The 24,643-nt window shown below is 43.8% G+C and overlaps 1 protein-coding gene across 1 annotated transcript in view; it reads right to left on the reverse strand.

Moving 5' to 3' along the window:
- Positions 1-11,380, reverse strand: part of ST8SIA1 (ST8 alpha-N-acetyl-neuraminide alpha-2,8-sialyltransferase 1) — a 143,922-nt gene extending 132,542 nt beyond the window's left edge. Inside the window, exon 1 of the mRNA XM_061638386.1 lies at positions 10,491-11,380. Coding sequence (XP_061494370.1) covers positions 10,491-10,741 — 251 coding nt within the window. The 5' untranslated portion in view covers positions 10,742-11,380. The remainder of the gene's footprint in view (positions 1-10,490) is intronic.
- Positions 11,381-24,643: the final 13,263 nt, after the last annotated feature.

Consider the following 24,643-nt stretch of genomic DNA (forward strand, 5'->3'; position numbering starts at 1 on the left):
GGGCGGCCAATCTTTGGCTCTCCAGATGTTGCTGGACTTCAGCTCCCACCATCCCTGACCTCCTTGGCCATGCTGGCTGGGGCTGATGGGAGTTGCAGCCCACAACATCTGGAGGGCCGCAGGTTTCCCCATCTCTCGGGTAATGTATTGTCCCCCCAAAAAATAAAACTTTAGCATGGCCACCGAGAGGGCAAACTTCATGGAGATCAGAAAGAACCAAGAGTGAGCGGCTACCATTCAGAAGAGAATGAACTTCGGCTCAGTTGGTGTTGTACAGCGACCCCTGCCAACCTGGCATCCTCCAGACCTTCTTGGACTCCAACTCCACTGGCCCCAGCCAGCAGGGCCAATGGCCAGGCATGGTAATGGACTCCAGCAACCTTGGGAGGCTGCCAAGTTGGCAAAAGGCTGCTTCAAAGAGTTGGGGGGGACGACAACAGGGATCTGGCTGAGGGAATATGACAACCAAAGTGCAGGGCTCTACAGAAAGTACCTTAAGATAGCATATTATCATAACATCTTAACGTATTATAGCAAGATGTAACTGGAACGTTCTGAAGCCAAGATTACATATAAATGTATTGTTTACTGGATGTAACCCTCAGTATTTTCTAAAAATAGGGAGTTAAAAGGATGATGGAGATGGTTATTTTTATTCTCCCCCCCCCTTTTATTTAAAGGAAGAGTGTGAAGGAAAGGCAGTGGAGAAAAGATGAAAAATATATGGCTAAGAACAGTTAGAAGAGGATAGAGGCTGTGTATACACTACACATTTAAAGCACATGACTCCCCTCAAAGAATCCTGGGAACTGTGGTTTGTTAAGAGTGCTGGGAACTGAAGAAGAGAAATAGGTCAACCAATCATCTACCCGCTTATTATCTGTTGCTCCCATGTGTACTGAGACATCCCCTGGGCCATCTAAACTGGGGATTTGCACATCTCTCCAGGGTCACCGGCAGAAAAATGCCTTTTCCCTGACTTGCTTTCTCTTTCTTTTAACTTGGGGATCGAACCAGGGACCTTCAGCATGAAAAGCAGGAGTGAACGGTGGGGAGGGCTTCCGGCTTAACCCTAGGCACATTTAGGTGAAAGGCCATAGCTTAGTGGCTGAGCATGTGCTTTGCATGCAGAAGGTCCCAGGTTCAATCCCTGGCACCTCCAAGTAGGGCTGGAAACCCTGGAGCGCTGCTGCAAGTCAGTGTAGAAAACACTGGGAGAGGTGGATCAATGGTCTGACTCAGGATAAGGCAACTTTCCATGTTTCAGTGGAGACTGGTGGCTCTGATGCCAGTGGGGCAGTGAATCCGCGCCGGGTTTTCGTCCGACGTTTCAAGGAGCTGTCCAAGGTACAGAACCTGTTCTGAGAATATGTTTTAGCACCTTGGACAGCTTCTTGAAAGTTTGGACTAAAACCTGGAGTGGATTCACTGCTCCACTGACATGGGAGCCACCTGTCTCCACTGTTATGTTTCATTTACTCAGAAGTAAGTCTCAATGAATCCAATAGGAGCTGACTCTCAAAAGTGGTGCAAAGGGCCTAGTCTACCCATTTAGCAGTCCCATTTCCAGCTGCAAATCAGGACGGGGAAGGTTTTTGGCTCCTAGGGCCAGGAACTAGCCTCACGGGCCAAATTTGGCAGGTGGGTGGGGTTGCCCACCTGTCAATCACCTGACATCACAGTGACTTCAAAGCACCATGCACAGCCCAGGCATAGGGTGGGGAATTCCCTCACGCACCTGATCCAGCAGGCTTTGGCTCTAATGCGTCTCAGCTGAAGCCTCCTTTCCCTTGCCAGTGCGCAACCAGGAGTGTACTTTAAGGGCCCTGACTGTGTATCCATGTCTCTACCTGCCCTGTACCTATGACATCAGGTGTGGGGCAGGTGGATGTGGTTTCAGGAAAACAGCCTCGTGGACCAAATTTGAACCCCTAGCAGGCCAAGTTTGAATTGTTTTTTAGATATTTTTAAAAGATGTTGTTAAACATATTTAATGTTTTCAGAAATGTTTCAAAGACGTTTTGTTTTTAAGATTTTTTTAAAAAAGATGTTTTTAAAGATGATTTTAGTGTTTTATTGCTTGTCATTTGTTGCCCTGGGCAACTTCTGGGAGGAAGGGTGGGATATACATTTAATAAATAAATAAGTAAATGTAAATGTGTACAGTAGTCTAGTTTCAACACTCTGTCTCTCTCTCTCTGGATCCCCCATCCAGGCAACTTTGAGACATGATGAGAGAGGAAGTCCCGAGGGCCAGACAGAGGCCTGGAGGGCCAGATATAGCTTCCAGGACTGAGATTCCCTGGCTCTGCTCTACCCCATACATGGGATGATCTGGTCCTCACAGACAAAGTTTCCATTGATGAAACGGGGGGAAGGCACAAGTCATTTTGCTGCACAGGGCGAGAGCGACACACCACCACCACAAGCAACCCTTCTTGATATACAAGCCACCCCCTAATGATGGGGATGTTGGTAGTATATTTATTTATTTCTTAAACTTCTATCCTGCCCTCCCTCCTAGAAAGGAGCCCAGGGAGGCAAACAAGTGATAAAACATTACAAACATCATAAAAACAAAACATCTTAAATCCATCTTTAAAAACATCTTAAAAACAATTGCAACACAGACAGAGACTGGGATAAGGTCTCTTCTTAAAAGGCTTGTTGAAAGAGGAAAGTCTTCAGCAGGCTGCGAAAAGACAACAGAGATGGCATCTGTCTAAGATCTGAGGGCCTGTCTAATATGCAAGGGGAGGAAATTCCAAAGGGTAGGTGCCACTACACTAATGGTCCACTTCCTACGTTGTGTGGAATGGCGGACCTCCTGATAAGATGGTATCTGCAGGAGGCCCTCACCTGCAAAGCACAGTGATCAACTGGATACAGAAGGGGTAAGACAGTCTTTCAGGTATCCTGGTCCCAAGCTGTATAGGGCTTTCTACACCAAAACCAGGACATTGAACTGAGCCTGGTAGCATATTCAATCAGTTCTCAGAATCCTCTGCCATGATCTTATAAACCCACATTCCATCACACTCCAGCATTGCCACAATCAGGGAAAACTAAACACTGTGGAGGGAGCTTCCATGATAGATGCTACCTACCAGGGAGGAGTTGGAAGAAGGGATGCAGAATGGGGGTGGTGAGGAGATATAAACCTTTGGGTCCTCCATTACACCCCAATCCAAATCTCCCCTCCCCATGAAATTTGTGCCCATCAGTATTCCCCATACTGTAGCTCACAGCAGCTGGTTTAAGCTGGGGAATCATTGTGGGGGCAACACTGTACACCTCCCCCCCCAAGCATGCTCCTTCCCCAATCAAATTCAAACCTCTTTACTGGTGGCTGCTTGTTAAGAATATGTAAATGATATGTAAACAGAGGGTGAAGCTATGCAGATGAAGGCACTCTCAGTTCTTAGTGGCTCCCATTGAATTCTATGGAGCAAACAGGTAATTGGGAATGCAGGTGAGATGATGGAAGGAATTCTGCTCTCTAGAAAACAACTGGGTTCATGAGAGGGCAGGTTTAGGCTTCAAGACAACAATCTCCCTTTCTGTACACAGCTTAATTTTCTCTTCTTCTTTGTCCAGGGATTTATTTATTAAATGCATATTACATTCTTCTTTGTTACAAGGTGCCCAGGACAGTATTTGCTCCCGGAAGTGGTGATGGTGATGTCCACCAACTTGGATGGCTTTAAAAGAGGATTAGACAACTTAATGGAGGATGAGGCTATCAATGGCTACTAGCCACGATGGCCATAATCTGACTCCACAGTCACAAGCAGCATGTTTCCAACTGCTGGAAACTGCAAGTGGGGAGAGCGCAGTTGCGCTCAGTTCCTACTTATGGCATCTGGTTGGCCACTGTGAGAACAGGCCAGTGGACTAGATGGGCCATTCATTGGCCTGATCCAACATGGCTTTTCTTATGTTCCTATGCCTTCCCATGCTCATACAACCAGATATCATTGCTGGTGCAGTCTGACCTCTAACACCCACCTGCTCTTCTGCCTCACCCTATTTCTTGAATCCTTGACTGACACGGTCTATGAGTTGCTGCACGCATGATGAAACACTCAAATCTGGTTCCAGAATAGGGAGACTGCACAGCATCATTTGCAACAGACAGACTCGTAACAGGGGGCCACCACCAAACACCATTCATGTTCATTGCACGTGTTTGCGTGCATGCAGAGCAGGCATACTTTCCTACAAGAAAGTGGTGTCCACGTAGAAGATGTATCCGGCGCAAACATCCCTTAGAAACCTGGTCTTTCTGTGTGTGTGTGAATGACAAATATAACAATACACTAATTACAAATAGCATAAATCAAGCCCCGTAGACCTGTCTCACATGTCATAGGAACCTAGGAAAGCACCTTACACTGAATCAGTCAACTGGAGCATCTAGTTCAGTACCATCTATTCTGATGGGAAGTCGCTCTTCCAGGTTTCAGGGATTAAATCTGGAGTCTTCTGCATGCAAGGCAGATACTTTTACACTGAGCTGTGGCTCTCTTCTTAACTCCAGACAGAAAACAAAAACACCTGTCCACATAGAAATGGCAAGCCTCTGGGAAATCTCCAGTTTTTTCCACAAATTGGATGTGATAAAGAAGGAAAAAACACATCGTGGATGATGTGGAGAAAACGGAGAGAAATGTGTCTCTCTCTCATAAAACTACATCTCAGGGACTGCAGAATAAAACTGATTTGCAAGACGTTCTAGACCAAAATAAAAACAAAAGCTCCAAGATATTCATTTTAATGTCTGATTGACCACTGGGAGAACAAAATGCTGGACTAAATCAACCTTTGGTTTGATCCAGCAGGGATCTTTTGATGTTCTTGTCATTTGGAATTCACTGCTGCAAGCCACTACAAGTTTAATGTAAACTCTGGTCTGAGACCATACAAAGGAAGTCTCATTTAAGCAGTTTACGTATTCCAGTTGTTTAAACCTGACCCTATCAAAGTTTCAATAAAATGGCATAAGGCAGTGAAAAATCAAAGCAGCCACTTTTGTGAATAATTCCTGCAGTCTTGTAAAACTGATCACCGGCAGCCCCTTGGTAAAAATCCGGAGTCTATTTAAAGCAACGCCAGATTGGTATAGATGCAACTGCTGTGCCGTGTGTCAATAGAACCTTGAATTTGTTCACTGCTGACTTAAGCGGACTCTCTCATATACATTCAAGGTCTAGGGTTGCTATTGATCTTGCAAAAGAGCCTAAGAAGAGCCCTGCTGGATCAGGCCAGAGATCCATCATGTCCAGGATCCTATTCTTATAGTGGCCATCCAGATGCCTATATAAAGCTTGCAAGCAGGACCTGAGAGCAAGAGCATTCTTTCCACTTGCGATTTCCAGCACCTGGCATTCACAGGCATACTGCCTCCGACAGAGGAGGAATGGTATAGCCATGGTGGCCATTAATATCCTCCATAAATCTGTCTAAATCTCCTTTCAATCCACCCAAACTGGGGGTGACCATCGCTACATCTTAAAATAGCAAATCCCACAGCTTAACTATGTCCTGTGTGAAGGACTTCCTTTGGTCTGTCCTGAATCTTCTAACATTCAGCTTCACGGGATGGTCCCAGTTCCAAAGTATCAATAAGAGAGGGAGAAAAACTCCTCCCTGTCCACTACTTCCATACCACTGCAACTCAGAACCTCCGCAGGGGTGGGGGACCAATTAGAATGGTCCGCCCCAGGAAACTGATGGATCCGGATGGTTTTCTGATGGCCCTTGGGGATTTTCCGGTCACCTCGGCAGGTGATTCTGTCGAAGCCTTGGTCGACCTTTGGAATGAAGAAATGACCAGGGCGGTGGACACAATCGCCCCTAAGCGCCTCCTTTTGCGGATTGGAACCAAATCGGCTCCTTGGTTTACTGGAGAACTGGTGATGATGAAACGCGAAAGACGGAGACTAGAGCGACGTTGGCGGAAAACTCTGAACGAATCTGATTGAACACGGGCTAGAACCTACTTAAAAACCTATTCCATAGCAGTGAGGACCCAGAAGAAACTCTTATTCTCCGCCTCTATTGCATCCGCTGAATCTCGCCCGGAGGAATTGTTTCGAGTTGTCAAGGGTCTTTTAAATTCTGACCCTCATGAATATGTTGACCACTCTATAACCCGTTGTCATGAGTTTGCATGTTATTTTGCAAACAAAGTCGCTCAGATTCGTTCTGACTTAGACACCAAGATTAATACAGTCTCTATGGATGTAACTTCGGCTCCTGCTTGCTTAATTAGAATGGATTCTTTTCAGCTTGTTCAACCCGAGGATGTGGACAGAATCCTTGGAGAAGTATGTCCCACCACGTGCATGTTAGATCCTTGCCCTTCCTGGCTTATAAAAACTGCCAGAGAGGGACTGGTTAAGTGGGTCATGGAAGTGATTAATGCCTCTTTGGGACAGGGCAGCATACCGTCCTGTCTAAAGGAGGCAGTAATAAGACCTTTACTGAAAAAACCTTCCTTGGACCCCCTATTATTAGGTAATTACCGCCCAGTATCTAATATTCCTTTTCTTGGCAAGATAATAGAGCGGGTGGTGACTGCTCAGCTTCAGGGATTTTTGGATGAGACGGACTATCTAGATCCAGCTCAGTCTGGTTTCAGGCCAGGTTGTGGAACTGAGACGGCCTTGGTCGCCTTGGTGGATGACCTTCGCAGAGAGCTGGACAGGGGGAGTGTGTCCCTGTTGGTTTTACTGGATCTCTCAGCTGCTTTCGATACCATCGACCATGGTATCCTTCTGGGCCGCCACGCTTGGATGGGACTTGGAGGCACGGTAATATGGTGGCTTCGGTCCTTCCTGGAGGAACGAACCCAGAAGGTGGTTATGGGGGACTCCTGTTCGACCACCTGGCCATTGACCTATGGGGTCCCACAGGGTTCAGTTTTGTCCCCCATGTTATTTAATATCTACATGAAACCGCTGGGAGAGGTTATCCAGAGTTTTGGGGTTCGGTGCCACCAATATGCAGATGACACCCAACTCTATCTCTCCTTTCCACCTGATGAAACCAAGGAAGCCGTCCAGGTTCTCAACCGATGCCTGGTATCAGTGATGGACTGGATGGGAGCGAACAAGCTGAAATTAAATCGTGACAAGACAGAGGTGCTCCTCGTCAGTCGGAAGGCGGAGCAGGGAATAGGGATTCAACTTGTGCTGGATGGGGTTACACTCCCCCTGAAATCACAGGTTCGCAGTTTGGGAGTGCTCCTGGACTCGGCTCTGACTCTGGAGGCACAGGTCTCGGCTGTGGCTAGGAGTGCTTTCGCTCAATTAAGATTGGTGCGCCAACTGCGCCCGTTCCATGACCAGTCAGACTTGACCATGGTGACACATGCCTTAGTTACATCCTGATTAGACTACTGTAACACACTCTACGTGGGGCTGCCCCTGAAGACTGCTCGGAAACTGAAATTGGTACAAAGAGCTGCAGCCAGGATGTTAACTGGGGCGGGATATAGAGAACATACAACCCTGCTGTTGTATCAGCTCCACTGGTTGCCCATTTGTTTCCGGGCACAATTCAAGGTGCTGGTTTTGACCTATAAAGCCTTATACGGCTTAGGTCCAGGCTATCTGTCAGAGCGCCTCTCCCTCTATGAACCTGCTCGGACTTTAAGATCCTCCAGCGAGACTCTACTTATTACCCTTTCCTTCCTGCAAGTTCATCTTGCAGAGACACAGAATAGGGCTTTTTCGGTGGCCGCCCCTAGACTGTGGAACTCTCTCCCTATTGAGGTCCGGTTGGCTTCCTCATTATCAAATTTTCGTGCACAGGTGAAGACTGTTCTATTTAGACGGGCTTTTAACCAATGTAGTTAGTTTTAACCTATGTTTATTTAATTCCATTTTAAATTGCTTAAACTGAATATCATGTTTATTAATTATTGCTGTTTTAATGTTTTAATGTAAGCCGCCCTGAGTTCCTCGGAAAAAGGGCGGGGTATAAATATTTTAAATAAATAAATAAAATAAATAATATTGCAGAATGATTCGTTGTTATTTTATTGTAGGTTTAGGCTGTTTGGTACTTAATTTTATTTATTTATTTATTTATTACATTTATATACCGCCCCATCGCCGAAGCTCTCTGGCTGGTTTACAGCAACTAAAAACAATAAAAACAAATATACAAATTTAAAAACACAAAAAACATTTTTTTTGCACAAAAGCTGGTGGGTTTTCATTTATTCATATGGATGGAGGCACAGCAGAGGACAAACCATGTTGGCAAGGTGAGAACAAAAGATAACAGCACTGTGAGAACAGCCCTTAACAGCAGGGCAAGGAAAAAGAAGCCCCAGCAAAGTACAATGAGGAGGCCACCACTCCAGCACCAGATGGACTTTGCAAAACTATTCTGGCAAAAGCACCTCTCCCTACCCTCCTGGCCATGGGTTCAAAAGCCCAGCCACATCCACCATCACTACCTGCCTCTCCAGGGCCTCTCCTTCCTAAGAGCTCAGCCTCCACCTGCCCACAGCTCAGAGGCACCTTTGCCTGCAGTCCGGTCTCTGAGGAATGATGTCAGCCAGAAAAGACCAGGGAAAAGTGGAATGCAAAAGGCCCACCTGCCCTAAGCGAAGCATCTCACTGGGGCGATATCAGGTAGCCTTCTCTATTATTAAAAGCCCCTGGGGAGGGGGACTTGTGAAAGGCTGAAGGACTGAGTGTGAATACACAATAAAAAATAAGATTCTAGTTTAATAGCTTTTTAAAGGATTGAACACATTCATGGAGTGTCTCAATGGGTTTTAGCCATAATACCTAAATGAACCCTCCGTAGTCACGTGCTGTTTATCTCCAAGTTATTAGATCCTAGGGCAGAACGCAAGGGGCATCCATCACATTTATTTATTTATTTATTTATTTGTTTGTTTGTTTGTTTGTTTGTATACCGCCCCATAGCCGAAGCTTTCTGGGTGGTTTACAGTTTAAACTTTTATGTCCTGCTTGTGAGGAGCACGTGGTTGAGCATAACTGGCCAGACTCCTAGGCTGGATAGAACAGATCTTTCATCTGATCCACAAAAGCAGTTCTTGCAACTAGCTTATCTCCTCCCACCCTTCAAAAAAACCACACTTCTCTTCTCTACATACCTCTGATATTCAGACTTGGCTCATAGACAATATTAAGATGACAGCGACAAACAAAGCAGAGATATCAAAGTCTCAGAGCCAAACCTTTCAGCTTCTGTCTTCTTCAGCTGTCTGACATGACTCAAAGGGTGCTGTGCAGCCAGGGTGGCAGTCACATAATATTCTGAACATTCTATAACTGCCACCTGGGCTGCAACACCCTCTGCTTTGCATTACAGAAGCTAACAAAGCTGGAACGCTTTGCTTAAAGACTTTCGTTTCTTTGTTAGTCGCTGCAATAAATATATGGTTTTAATGAGGATTCCTCCAGAGCAAAATAGTCTGCTGTTTGACACTTTGAAAATTCTTTCATATCGCAGAATTGCAGCCTGAATGGTATTTATGAAAGTTCATCTGCTTTATCACTCATTCTGATCTGATACAGATATGAAAATGAAATGGACTGCCTTCAAGTCGATCCTGACTTTTGGCAACCCTGTGAACAGGGTTTTCATGGTAAGCGGTATTCAGAGGGGGTTCACCATTGCCTCCCTCTGAGGCTAGTCCTCCCCAGCTGGCTAGGGCCTGTTCAGCTTGCCACAGCTGCACAGGCCAGCCCCTTCCTTCTGCAACTGCCAGCTGGGGGGCAACTGGGCTCCTTGGGACTATGCAGCTTGCCCACGGTTGCACAGGTGGCAGGGCACGTAATCCCTGAGCCACTCACTGTGGGGGTGACCTTTAGCTGGCCCTTGACACCCAGGAGACACGAGCAGGGATTTGAACTCACAGACTCTGGACTCCCAGCCAGGCTCTCCTCCCCACTGTGCTATACCAACTGTGATACAGATATAAAGCACATTATTTGTACGCAAACGCAGTCAGCCTGCCATTCTATGTGACTTACTTCCACGTGAGCAACCACAGCAGCTTAACGTCACTCAGACATAATTTGCTAGCAATGGACTCTCCTGTTATGCCAATAAATTGTCTCTGAATGCATATTTTTAAGGAGACGATCGCCAGGCAGAAGAGAGTTTCCAACAGAGGTGACTTAAAAAATAAAATGATACCACCCTGCCAAACTTTGATGCGCCCATGCTTATTTGGAAATCAGTTTTGTACTGACGCTGAAAAAGGTGAAAAGTGTCCTATGCACCATCAAGTATTATTATTATTACTATTATTATTTATATGAAGGGGAGGCAGGAGCTATTCGTCATGAGGACCAGCACCGGCCTTCTGCGAATGCGAAGGTTGGTCGTTTCCTTCTGCTGCCGCTGCTGCCACCGAATGTCCCCGGCTGCCCTTGTGGCGCCCCGACGCGCAGCCCGGCGGAGAATAACGATTGGGAAAGGGGAGCTGTACAACGAACCTGAAGCCGGCGACTGCGGTGAGGTTCCTCCGCCAGGGTCTGCCTTGCTGCAGGAGAACTCCTTGGACGATCTCCTTTTCGTCCGGCAGCCGGTAGACGGGGAAGATGTAGAGCCAGCAGAGGACAAAGAAGCCCAAGGCGCTGGCGCCCACCGGCACCCGGGTCCGCGGGCCTTTCCAGAGGCAAAACCTCGCCGCCGCCGCCGCCATCCTCCGCTTGCCGTTGGCCCCGGCGGGCTTGTCCTGGCTCATCGGGGTCCAGGGCGCAGCCCCCGGCGACGCTGCTCTTGTCGCTGAGGCCGCCACCCCCTCATCCTCCTGCCGCGGTCGGCGGTCAGGAAGGCGGCCAGACAAAGGGCCCCCATGCAAGGGCGCCCGGTGCCGCCGCGCACCTTGTCTTCGCCCTCTGCGATGCACCTACAGACGCCGCGCCGCCTCCCGCCGCCGCTACAGGCGCTGGGGATCGAGGTGGGGCCTGGAAGGAGGGGGAGGGGGAGGCAGAGCGGGCCAGCCGCCTGGCCCCCCCATCACTCCCCCGGCCTTGCAGAGAGATTGGGGGTGAGATCCGAGCTGTGCGCGCTGCAGCGGGAGCGGCAAAAGAAAGAGAGATTCCTCCGTTTGCCAAACGCTCTTGGCATGTGTTCGCTTCTGTTTGGCGTTCTCCTCGCTCGCTTTGCAAGCTCGGCTCAGCGTTGTACTCTGCAGCCCCGGCCCAAGCACAAGCCGTCTCGGGATCCTCTCAGCGCCGGCCTCGGTTCAGGAGATGACTGGAGGGAAAGGGGTGGGAGACCGGCGGGAGCTATTGAGATGGAAATGCAGCGTAAAAAGAGAGCGAGAGAAGGGGGTTTGGCGGCGGCGGCAACTTCTGCTTACGACGCTTTGAGGCTCCCGATTTCCTCCACGCCGCCTCCCCCCTCAAATCGCCTTCGCTTCCGCTCCCCTCCGCCCACGCTGCCGCAAAACACCCCCTCCCCCAGAAAGGGAACTGGGGCTTTGGGAGGGGGGCACGCGGTAGTCACCTTGCTGTCGTCTCTGGGATGCTGCTTTTGGAACTTCCTGCCGCAGCCAAATCAAGCGCGAAGAGAAATGCAGGGAAGCACAATTGAAGAGGTCAGACGCTCAGTGGTCTCCTTGGGAGGAAGGGAGGGATTAAAGCGTTGGATCGCTCCTAGAAAGAAAGAAAGGTTGGACGAGTATGTAAATAAAGGCGCGCACAATGGCCTCTTCTTCAGGATTTGGGGGCTGGCCGTAGAATCGGTGCGACGCGAAATTTTGGCTGGGGTGAGGAGACTCGAAGAAGCGGGATGAAGCCATTGATTCATCCACCTCAATATTGCCTCCAACAGGAGCGGGGAGCCCTTTACAGACCAAGAGCTGCATTCCATCTTGGCAACCTTCCGGGGCCGCATATCAGTGGCGGGCAAAAGTAGGCAAAGCAAATTAATGTATATTCATTAATAGGCAAAAAACCTTGCGGTTTAAGAATGTACCTATAGCCCACAGATATTCAGAGCTTGGAAGATTACGTTTTAAAAGTAATAAATTACAGTTACAATTACTTGGCCCAAAAAAGTAGTAATTACCGTTACAATTGCAATTGCTCTGAAAGTAACTGATTACTTTACTTTTTCTCAAAAGTAATCACTGCAATTACATTTCAGTTACTTTTTTAAAAAAACTCCTACAAGGTGCTGGCCTTGGCTGCTGCACATCTAAGAAGCCTAAAACAATATTAAAAATAAACACACACACACACACGGGGTAGTAGAATAAAAAAAATTATCCATAAGATTAACATAATGGCATAACAGAATCTCACATCCCCCTAAGCAATGAAGATACCCCAACTCCTGAAATCAAATTTTACACTTGAAATGCTTTTATAATATGTTTCTGTTATGTCTCAAAAGAACAAGATGCTCAAAGAGCATGTCAGACAAGGAATGTCTTCTTACAGTCATTACGTTGCCACCAGTACTGAACAGGCGTTCTACTGCGGCGCTTGAAGGCATGCCTGTGTTGTGCTGCAAAAAACACCGCAGCACACGTGGAAAGCCATGGAGTGATGACACTTCCCTGCTGGGAGACCTCAGGTACCTCACCAGTTCCTCCTCAGCAGTGTCCACTGCTGACTTCTTGCCCTGGGGCAGAAAGTTAAAGAAGTCATCTGCTAAGTCATCTCCTTCCTGGTCTTTATCTGAAGACTGATCACTGTCCTCATTAAGTACACCCATCTTTATTTCAGCTTTCAGCAAGGCTTCCATTGTGTATCTAAGAAAGAGAGAGGATATGTTAACACATATATGTTAGGAAACCATCATCTGCTCTTCATTTCCTGATGCTTGTCATGTCCCCTGGTTCAGGGTCCAGCCTGAGCCTGTGGATGATGACATGGAAGGTAGGAAGGTGACCAAGTCACCACACTCATGGGGCAGCACAGCAGACCCTTAAGGATTACCTGCAGCAACCCAAGGTTGTGATGAGGAGCCCCAGGAAGAAAAGGCCCAGCCCCTGCCTACCACCTTAAGCCCTCTGATGCCTCCCTTGAGACAACATTTCCCTTGGAGTAATCCACCCAAAGGGCTTCCCTAATGTTCTTACTTGTTGGTATGGGTGGTGGCCTGACACGATTCCAACCAATCTAGTTTGAAGCGAGGGTGTAGGCAGGCTGCCAGAAGAAGCCTCTTGTCCTCCCAGATAGCTGCAAACCGCTTTCTTAGGGCTTCGCGCACACCTCTCAGCAGCTGAAAACAGTATGTGTACCTCTCAGGTTTGTTTTCCAGTCCTTCTAACTTGTGGTCCAGATTGCAGAGCGTTGGTAGCAAATACCCCATGAACATGCCGTTCTCCCGTTGCAGGATATCTAGGGACTGGGCTAGTGGCTCCATAATCTCTGTGTATTCCTGTACCACTTCAATCTCAGCAGCTGTGATCCTGGACAAGGAGCAGCGGTCCATTATGGCATGCATTTTTAGTGGCACAGTTGACAGGAGCTCATGTAGTTGCTTCAACGCATCAAAGGTGGAATTCCACCTGGTCTTATTCAGTACCTTCAGATACACACCACATTGCGCATGGATATACTCAGCAATCTGGGCTGACTGGTTCTGCTCGGACCACAACTTGCTGCACTTTCCCATCAAGGAACGAAACTGTTTCTTGAAAGGACCAAGAAGACTACTTTTGGAGGAGTCAGAAAGCATGGCCTCTATGTCTTGTGTTGCCACAAGGTTGAGGGTGTGGCTAGCACATCTCTGGTGTGGTGGTAAGACAAAATCCTCTCCTGAGTCTGCAGCTTCTTCCTCTGCCTCAGGTCCTGTGTCCAGGATCTCACAGATAGGCACAAACTCCACCTCAGCCTCCTCCTCCTCCTGGTTATCACCATCATCGTCACTGGTGCCTGCAGCTTCCACTGGTTCTTTGGCCATGAAAACTCTGAATGCTTTCACAAAGTTGGAGCCATTGTCTGTAGTAGTGCACATAACTTTGTTGTGGATCCTGTACTGCACATGTACATCATGCAGTGCTTTTGAAAGGACATCGTATGTATGGCGCCCCTTCAGACGCTTACAAGCCAAGGCCCCGACCTCACATTTCAGGGTAGTTGGGTTGATCCATCTACCTGTGTGAGTTTCTGCAAGACCTGCTCCCTGCATTTCTGGCTGATTTCCACCTGGCCTGGAAGGGTGGGGTCCTGTCTCTCTCCAGCTACAAAAGCAGCAACTGCTGAAGGAGCCAGAGACCATTTACCTATGTGAGTTTCTGCAAGACCTGCTCCCTGCATTTCTGGCTGATTTCCACCTGGTCTGGAAGGGCGGGGCCCTGTCTCTCTCCAGCTACAAAAGCAGCAACTGCTGAAGAGTCCAGAGACCATCTACCTGTGTGAGTTTCTGCAAGACCTGCTCCCTGCATTTCTGGCTGATTTCCACCTGGCCTGGAAGGGCGGGGCCCTGTCTCTCTAGCTACAAAAGCAGCAACTGCTGAAGGGGCCAGAGACCATCTACCTGTGTGAGTTTCTGCAAGACCTGCTCCCTGCATTTCTGGCTGATTTCCACCTGGAAACAATATAAAGATGAAATGTATAGACAACTAATGGATTTGATTGCTTATAAGATTTGTCCATATGATCCTACAGATAAGATTACTCAAGAGATAAGAAATGTGTTAGAAGAAGAAGTTTGTTTGGGGTACATTACAAAGGAAGAAGAAAAAAATTTATTTAAAGAAAATCCCAGAACTCCTGTATTTTATGTTCTGCCAAAAATACATAAAGAAATAAGACCTCCCCCAGGATGTCCCATTGTATCTGGATGTGGGTCTGTTCTAGAACCTTTATCTCAGTTTGTTGATTTCTTTTTGAAACCTTTCATACCTTGTATTCCTTCCTATATTAGAGATTCTGCTGACTTTATTAATAAGATGCAATATGTTCATATAGATGATGCGGATCTTCTAGTTACTATGGACGTTAGATCATTATACACTAATATTCCTCAGAATGAAGCCCTTGATATCATACGTGCTACATTGGATTTAAGAACAGAGATTTATCCTCCTACCCATTTCCTTTATGATTTAGCAGAAATAGCTATGCATAACAATTATTTCAAATTTGATAATCATTTTTATTGGCAAATTAAAGGAGTAGCTATGGGATGCCCCATGGCTCCAGAAATAGCAAATCTTTATATGGCAGATTTTGAAAAAGATGTCAATAATGAATCTCGTGTTGTACAATTAATAGGGTGGTGGAGATATAGTGATGATTTTTTTTTATTTGGAGAGGCACCCCAGAATCTCTCAATGATTTTGTAAGATGGGTTAATAACAAAAACACCAATATTCAATTTGATTATCAATACAATTTGGATCAAATAAATTTTTTGGATTTAGACATTAAGAAACTAAACAATAGTTTACATACGAAAATTTATAAAAAACCTAGAGATAAAAATACTTATTTAAAATATGATAGTTCACACCCAAAAGTATTAAGAGATAATTTACCCCATGGTCAGTTTCTTAGAATAAAACGGAACTGCACTACAGAGGAAGATTTCTTATTGCAATCTTCATCCTTAAAAAAACAGCTATGGAATAGAGGATATCCATCCCCTATTATTGAGAATAACTTTAAAAAAGCAGCTAATAAGAAACGGGAGGAACTCTTCATAAAATCATCACAAAAAGATTCTAGCCGTGTAAACTGTATATTAACGTTTGATCATATCACTAATAAGTTAGAAAATAGTATAAGAAAACACTGGCATATAGTGGAACATCTTAAGGGCTGTCAGGAACCTCCAAGGATCTCTTATAAAAGAACGAAGAATCTTAAGGACATTCTAGTTCATAGTGATTTAAAAGATGCCACTCAACAAAGACAGAGTTTACTCCCAGGTACAACTTCTCCCCTGGGTCATCATCCCTGTGGCCACTGCATGTTTTGTAAAAACACCAGCAGAATGACAGTTTTTGTTAATCCTGCTAATCAGAAGAAATATCATTTGAGGCACTTTTCCACTTGTAATACAGGTAGAGTCATCTATATTATACAATGTGGATTTAAAAAACTGTACATAGGACAAACCTCAAGAATGGTGAAAATAAGGATAGGGGAACATTGGAGTAATTTAAGGAATAATAGAAGAGGGGCGCCTCTTGTAGAACATCATAATCAGTGCCCTCATTCTAGAACAGAATACAAGTTTTGGGTTTTAGAAAAGGTTTTTGGAAGAAACATAGATAATTTATTGCGTAGAGGATTATATTGGATTTTGGAACTAGACACTATGATTCCTAATGGGTTAAATGAGGAATTCAATCTGTTACCTCTACTCTAATTCAGAACAAACATAGTCAACTCAAGTCAGGTGTGGTGAAGTAATTATCAAGCAGGTTCAACTCATTACATGCTATAGAGTTTTATATTTCTTTGAATTTGGGTTTCAGTTTGCTTTACATGACAACAGCAATAAGGAAAATACCAGGTTGTCATAATACTTCACAGAAGAATTTATTTTGTAAGTATATTTTGAAAATATTGAAGCAATATTGACTGCAATATTATTCTGTGATTGGTCTTTCAGAATAAGATATGTATTTAAGTTGTTAAAGTTTTGCAACCATATTTTGATATATAATGAAAGTAACATTTGGCTGTAACTGTATCCTCCTAGAAATGAAAATGAGTGTGTTTAAGTTGTCAGTATGCATTTAAGTTGTTAGAGTTTTGTAATTACATTTTGAGAAATATGAAAGCCATTTTTGTAACTGTAACTGTGTCCTTCTAAAAATGAATGTGTGTGTTTAAGTTGTTAGTATGTTTTTTTAAAGAATATTCATTGTTTTATATTGTAGCCCCTGATGAAGGCTTGACTACACAGGCTGAAACGTGTTGGGCTTTGATATACTTTATACAGAAATTCATCTTTTTTATACACAAGAAATTATTAGATGCCTTTGTGCACAGAATAAAGCCATATCTTTCCAGCATTCTGGTTTTTGACCTCCTTTTTATGATTTCCACCTGGCCTGGAAGGGTGGGGCCCTGTCTCTTTCCAGCTACAAAAGCAGCAACTGCTGAAGGGGCCAGAGACCATCTATCTGTGTGAGTTTCTGCAAGACCTGCTCCCTGCATTTCTGGCTGATTTCCACCTGGCCTGGAAGGGTGGGGCCCTGTCTCTCTCCAGCTACAAAAGCAGCAACTGCTGAAGGGGCCAGAGACCGTGTGTGTGAACCTGCTGCTCGGGATGTCTATAGACTACTGGGGTTAGTTGTTTTTTAGTTGTTTTGGGGGTCAAGATTTAATTTTGGAGATTCATTTTTGCTGTTATTTGGACTATAGCATATTTTTGTTAAACACTGTTGTGAAGTGTGTGGGAATTGTTTAATTGTATATTTATTGAGATGTTCTCATTAGTTTGTTTATTATTATTGTTTGGCTACTTATATACTGTGTATATTTACATGTTAAAAATAAAAATGCTACTTATTTGCTGGGAAATTGAAGATTTTTATCTAGGCCTTTTTATAAAGTGTTTGGTTCTCTTATTGTGACACATTTAAATGTTTTTTCTTTTCTTTTAATAATGTTATTTGTTATTTAATTTTGAGAATTGCATTATTGTATTTATGCTTTATGATGTGTTATATTCGTGTTTTTGTAAGCCGCCTTGAGGGCCTTTTGGCCATAAGGCGGGATATAAATTTAATAAATAAATAAATAAATAAATCCAGTGGCCTGTTACCCCAAAGTAACTCTTCTTGCCATTGATCCAACAATCTGCAGTGGTTGCTATATATGCCACAGCACCCATTCGGTTTGCAAGAGTTTCTCTCATGTGGCATGCTCTCTTCTCAATTCTGTCTCTCAGAGTCTGAAGTGGTAATGTCTCCTCTACAATGAAATCAATGATTCTCCTGTCAAGATTGCTCTGGGTGACAGGCTCCCTGCCAGATCCCCACCTCTCAAGGGTTGTCTGCTGCTGCTTCAGCATTTTGGGAGGAGGGGTGTCATGCATTGGTTCAGGAAGGCCACGTCTCCTTGCCTTTATTGCTTCTTCAATTGCTCTCAGCTTCTCAGGGTGTGCCCTCTGAGGAAGAAGAACAAAGCATGAATCCAAGAAAAAATGGAAGAGGAACTTCACAATTTAAACATAAATAGACAATGGACACTCTTTGAGGACCAGCATGACAAAGGCTTACCTCAAAATGTTTCTTCACATTGGATGAGGAGGAAACAGCTGATCTCAGATTTTTGATCCTTGGAAGGCAGTAATTGCATCGTGCAACAACATTTTCCCCACTCTGGCTCACAAATGTACAAGCTTTCTCAAAGCCAAACCATGGTACTTGCTGTTCTGCAGATGTGGCTGGGGCAACTGGCACTGCTTCATGCCCTCCTCCTCCTCATGCACAGGGCCTCCTTTCTGAACCTCACTTTCTAGTTTTGCCTCCTCAGGATCAACAAGCTGTGACTCAAGTGGCCGCACTAACTGACTGCTGCTCTCAGCAGCAAAACCTGCAACAGGCGTCTCTGTAATAAACAAGAGATAATGCTCCTATATGGGTGAACTTCAGCTGTGATGTGCCCCCATCTCTTCCCCATGCTGCAAGATGCCCCAGTCAGAGTGGAAGTAAGCAGGTCGATAGCACAATTAAAAGAGATCCTATTTGCATCATTTTTGCTCACTGAATAACCCTGCCTGGGCCAGTCTAACCTACTATCTCACAGGGTTGTTGTGAGAACAAAATGAGACTAGGGTTCAAATCCCCACATAGCCATGAAGCTCACTGGGTGACCTTGGGCCAGTCACTGCCTCTCAGCCTCATGAAAACCCTATTCATAGGGTCACCATAAGTTGGAATCAACTTGAAGGCGGTACATATATTTTTTATTTTGAATATGATGATTATGATAATAAATATGCAGCATTTCAAATTAATTCTGTATGAGAAGCATTCCATGCCAAGCTTGGAAAACCAAGGATGAGATATAAAATGTAGACAAATACTTTTGACAAAATGCCGTTTATCTTTTATATCTATATCTATAATTAGCAATACAGCTGAATGATGTATGTAAAGTATTTTTTCTTTCCCTTTTCTTTTTTATTAATATTTTAGTACTACTGCTAAAGTTCTGATGAAAGAATAAAGCATTCATTAGCCAAATTCAAATGATTAGAACACATCACATAAATTCCACTGAAGCTGGAGTTTTTGCCATAGAAAATGAAAAAAACACATAACCTATGATAGCCCAATAGACAATCAGAACTAATATAAAACCCTATTGCTTCTCATTTGCAAATCTTGCAAGATCTAAGGTAACTCTAGGTCATGTGAGTTCAGGTGATGCATGTTATGTACATTTGTATAGATATTAGCAGAGATTGTCAACAGTCTATGATGCTTGTGTGTGCCAATGTGTGTGTTTGTGGCAGGCTTTTACCCTGCACTGAGATCACTGACACGTAAGACTTAGTAAAATAAGAAAAGCTATTTCATTTATAGAAATACATCGTAGATAGGAAAGGCATACCTAGTTCTAAGTAACTAACTTGGAGGCGCAACACCCAGGTTTGGGAGTTGCCCTCACTGCCCCTTCTTCATGTGTACTGGAGAGTGACAGAATAGGGCTAGAAGCAAATAGAAAGCAAAAATGGAAAGTAGGGTAACATCTAAAGAAATACTCCCCTTTACATCTCTCCTTTCTTTCTTTCTGTATATATATATTTATATATATATATATATATATATATATTTATATATATTTTTATATATATATATATATATTTATATATATATAAAATATCTTTTAAAATTGTTCTTTTCAATTCACTCTTGAATGAACATCATACCTAGGGCAGATCCACACCATTCCTTTAAAGCAAATTCAACACCCATTTGAAGCACATGAATCCCACCACAGAATCGGGATGACCCTTCAATCCAGTGAATCATCCTCTCTACACATGAAGATGGCCATCCTAAACGCCAAAAGAACCACCAAAGCGTTACTATCGTTTTTCTATAGTAAAGGAGGGCAACTCCCTATACCAGCTATTAAAATTTTCAGAGCCAAAATTATCCCTCAATTACTTTATGGGTCCCAAATTACAACCTGGTCTAATTTTGAACATTTGGAAGCTGTCCAAAATACATTTCTAAGATCAATCTTTGCAGTCCCCACCTGTGTCCCGAGTTTTATTTTAAGAATGGAAGTGGGTTTAACATCTATAGAGGCACGAATTTGGTGCCTAAGGATAAGTTTATGGCTTAAATTGATATTCAACCCCATAGGCCTGACACCTTATATTTTACAGGACAGAGTCCATTCGTCATGGGAACTGATGACAAATAATAAAATAAAAACTTTAGGTTTTTCAATCCCTGACATTCTACTTATGGGTCTTCCTAAAGCCAAGGAACAAATTTTACAGAGAATCAAAGATGTGGATAGCCAACAACATTTTGCTTTGGTTAGGAAACATATCTTTAACTCCAACCCACAACTTCCGATGCCCTATCTTTCTAACCTACCCATTCCAAAATTTCGAAAAGCATTTGTGTGGGCAAGGCTAAACTGCCTACCAAATGCATTTCTGTTGGGTAGATACAACAAAACACCTTACTGTGACCGAATATGTCCTTGTAACGTTGGGATGGTTGAAACACTAACTCATGTAATCTTGAATTGTATTCTGTATCTTGAGCCTAGAAATCGCTTAATTAAACCCCTAATTAGTTCATTGCCAGGGAGAAGTGAGGACTTCTATGTCAAATACCTCCTTGCAGACCAATTCGCCTTCATTACCAACTCAGTAGCTAAATTCTGCGCGATAGCCATTTCGATTAGAAATTCTCTAACTGAGCCCCGAAAAGAGACAAAATCAGAATAAGTCCTTTTTAGTACTAAAGCTGCATAACATTTTAATCTCTAATTATTTCTGTTTAATTATAAGATTCTTATATATGAGAACCAAATTTGTAGGTTACATGTCAATTTTATTAATAATTTTTAACTTTCTAGTTTAATAATGTTTTAAGTCTTTTGTGATTATATGTTTTTAATTGCTTATAACTGTATTATTGGTCTATGACTGTAATAATGAATCGAATCGAATCGAATCGAATCACCACAGAATCATGGGAACTGCAGTTTGTTAAGAGTGGTGAGAACTATAACTGTGAGGGGGAAATGACACTTCCCAGAATTCTTTAGGGGAAGTCATGCGCTTTAAATACGAGTTGGATGTGCTTTACACATATTGTGTGAATCCGCTTAATAAATTTTGCTTGCATGTAAATTGTTTTAATTAATTTTTCAAAATGGAAATAAGCTATAAAGTGTAGTGGGTGACCATGGGCTACTCACCATTTCTCAGCCTATCTGCCCCTCAGGATGAAAACAATGGAGAACCATGACTACCCCAAGGCATACTTAAAATGTAAAGGAAGTATTGTACAACCATAGTATGCAATTGGATACTTATAGGGACACAGCATGACAAAACTGGATGGAAGTAATGAGTGGGGTACCACAGGGCTCGGTCCTGGGCCCAGTGCTCTTCAACATTTTTATTAACTACTTGGATGAGGAGGTACAGAGCATGCTTATCAAATCTGCAGATGATACAAAATTGGGGGGCATAGCTAATACCGTGGAAGACAGAAAGAAAATTCAAAGGGACCTTGATAGGCTGGAGCATTGGGCTGAAAACAACAGAATGAAATTCAACAGGGATAAATGCAAAGTTCTACACTTAGGAAAAAGAAACCAAATGCACAGTTATAAGATGGGGGATACTTGGCTCAGCAGTACGACATGCAAGAAGGATCTTGGAATTGTTGTTGATCACAAGCTGAATATGAGCCAACAGTGTGATGTGGCTGCAAAAAAGGCAAATGCTATATCAGGCTGCATTAACAGAAGTATAGTTTCCAAATCATGTGAAGTATTAGATCCCCTCTATTCAGCACTGGTTAGGCCTCATCTTGAGTGCTGTGTCCAGTTCTGGTCTCCGCACTTCAAGAAGGATGCAGACAAACTGGAACAGGTTCAAAAGAGGGCAACAAGGATGATCAAGGGACTGGAAACAACGCCCTGTGAGGAGAGACTGAAGGAACTGGGCATATTTAACCTGGAGAAGAGAAGACTGAGGGGAGATATGATAGCACTCTTCAAGTACTTGAAAGGTTGCCACACAGAGGAGGGCCGGGATCTCTTCTCGATGATCCCAGAGTGCAGGACACAGAATAATGGGCTCAAGTTGCAAGAAGCCAGATTTCGACTGGACATCAGGAAAAGCTTCCTGTTAGAGCCATACAACAATGGAACTAATTACTAGAGAGGTAGTGGGATCTCCGACACTGGAGGCATTCAAGATGCAGCTGGACAGCCATCTGTCAGGAATTCTTTGATTTGGATTCCTGCATTGAGCAGGGGGTTTGACTTGATGGCCTTATAGGCCCCTTCCAACTCTACTATTCTATGATTCTATGAAAATATTTATATAAGCATGACTATCAAATATGTTTATTTATATAACCTGTAAAGATATTTATAGTGCAATCCTATGTTTGTTTACTCAGAAGCAAGTCCCAATGTATTCAATGGGGCTTACTCAACCAGGGAAAACTGCAGCCTTAACTGATAAGGAACTTGTTCTTTTAACAAGTCCTTTAAGTTGAGACCTTATCCCAGTCTGCGTTGGTGTTGAAATTGCTTTTTAATGTTTTTAAACTTTTTCTTAAAAAAAATGTTTTTAAAGTTTTTTAAAATGTTTTTAAAGATGTTTTGTTTTAATATATTTTAAAGTCTGTTTTTATGATTTTTAAAGTGTTTTTAGTGCTTTTGTTTGCCGCCCTGGACTCCTACTGGGAGGAAGGGCAGGATATAAATCAAATAATAAATAAATAAAAATAAATAAACTTCATTCATTTTTTAAAAAAACACAAGTCTGCGCTATGTTTACTCACAAGTCCCATTAATTTACAGCACAATCCTAACCATGTCTACTCAAAAGCAAGTCCTAATGGAGTTCAATGGGGTTTACTCCAGGTACATGCTTTACTCCCAGAAATGGCTTTACTCCCAGAAAAGCAGATATTGGATTAAATACTTTCATATTTCATAGCCCAGGGTCTGACTCTTGGACAGAAGAGGAAAAAAAACATTAAGCCATATTACTTACGCAAACTGCAAAAAACTCAAAGCCACCATATTCTGACGTTCAGCCTAGGCATGCCTGGATCAACAAGTCACAACTCTGGCGTCATTGGCTACAATCATGAAAGGGCGGGGTTACAGCCAGAGCTTTGAAAAGTTACTTTTTAAAACTACAACTCCCATCAGCTCCAGACAGCATGGCCACTGGATTGGGCTGATGGGAGTTGTAGCTAGAGCATGGATCTGTTTAAAAAAAAGTTTTGCGGGGGGGCGGTTGACGTTTTGGTGTATATCTCGGGAATTAGACCACCTAGAAACTTACTTTTTTTTTTTAATTGAAGCTGAGAGTCCGGAGAGTAAGGGGTGGTAGCCAGAGAGCCGGAGCCCCCCCAAAACCAGAGACTCCAGCCAAAAACACACACACCGGGGCACACACACACACACACACACACACACAAATCATCGTCACTCCCCTCCACAGCTCTTCGCCATTCTGCTGCTGCCTTCTCCTCCGTTGTTGTCCTTGCCCTGGCTTTTACCTTCGGCGTCCATTTTTTCCTCTCAGAGTCAGATGCTAGCAGGCCCCCCCTGCCTATTCACCTCTTCCCTCGTGCCTCCTAACACAGATCATGAGGGAAGAGAGAGTCTGCGCAGAGGTCCAATCAGTGTGAGGCACATGTCTTGTGTTAACCAATCACAGCCAGGAGCTGACTTCCCCTTGTTCCCGCCCCCAAGTAACGTCCAACCTAACGTGGAAACGTTAAAGTTGCAGCTGAAAAGTAGGGAAATTACTAGTCGTTCCGTTACTTGCCAAATGTAATGGAATTACCCACTCGTTATCTAAAATTATAACTAATTACAAGTAACTCGTTAAAAATAATGAGTTACTTCCAAGCTCTGCAGATATTTCTACCAAACTTTAAAAAGCAGGGAAATTGGGCAGCTATAGTGAATGCACCAGGGGAGCAGGAGACCTGAACTCCTCTCTGAGATATTGTACTGCCCTACAAAGTTGTCAAAATGCAAACACAATTTGGGTTGGTCTTTCACAGTCCAATTCACTTCCTGTGTAGCTTGGAAGAATTTTGTAACATGTGCCTCTGAGCACACTTTCCAGGATTCTTTGAGGGAAGCCATGACTGTCTCACATGAAATCAAAGTCTGGTGTGGGTGTGGCCCCCTGATTAGGCAACCCAGCAGCTATGAGGCTTTTAGTACTCTGACAGTTGGTTCTTACTGAGCATGCTCCGCGCTATCATTGGGTCCCAGCCAAAATTTATTAAATTAATTAAAAATCAGCCAGGCATTTTTTAAACTTTTAAACTGCAGCAGATTAAGGTCAGAGTATGGGGCAAGGTCAGTATTAGGATTACAGGTACTCTGTGAACATGGCTGATTTTTAATGAATTTCAACAGATTATAACTCTCAGAGAAAAAAGTCCAAAAGGGCTCTGAGGTTTTTCTCTCTCTTTTTACAC

This window comes from Rhineura floridana, chromosome 8, assembly GCF_030035675.1.
Source record: "Rhineura floridana isolate rRhiFlo1 chromosome 8, rRhiFlo1.hap2, whole genome shotgun sequence".
Lineage (NCBI taxonomy): Eukaryota > Metazoa > Chordata > Lepidosauria > Squamata > Rhineuridae > Rhineura > Rhineura floridana.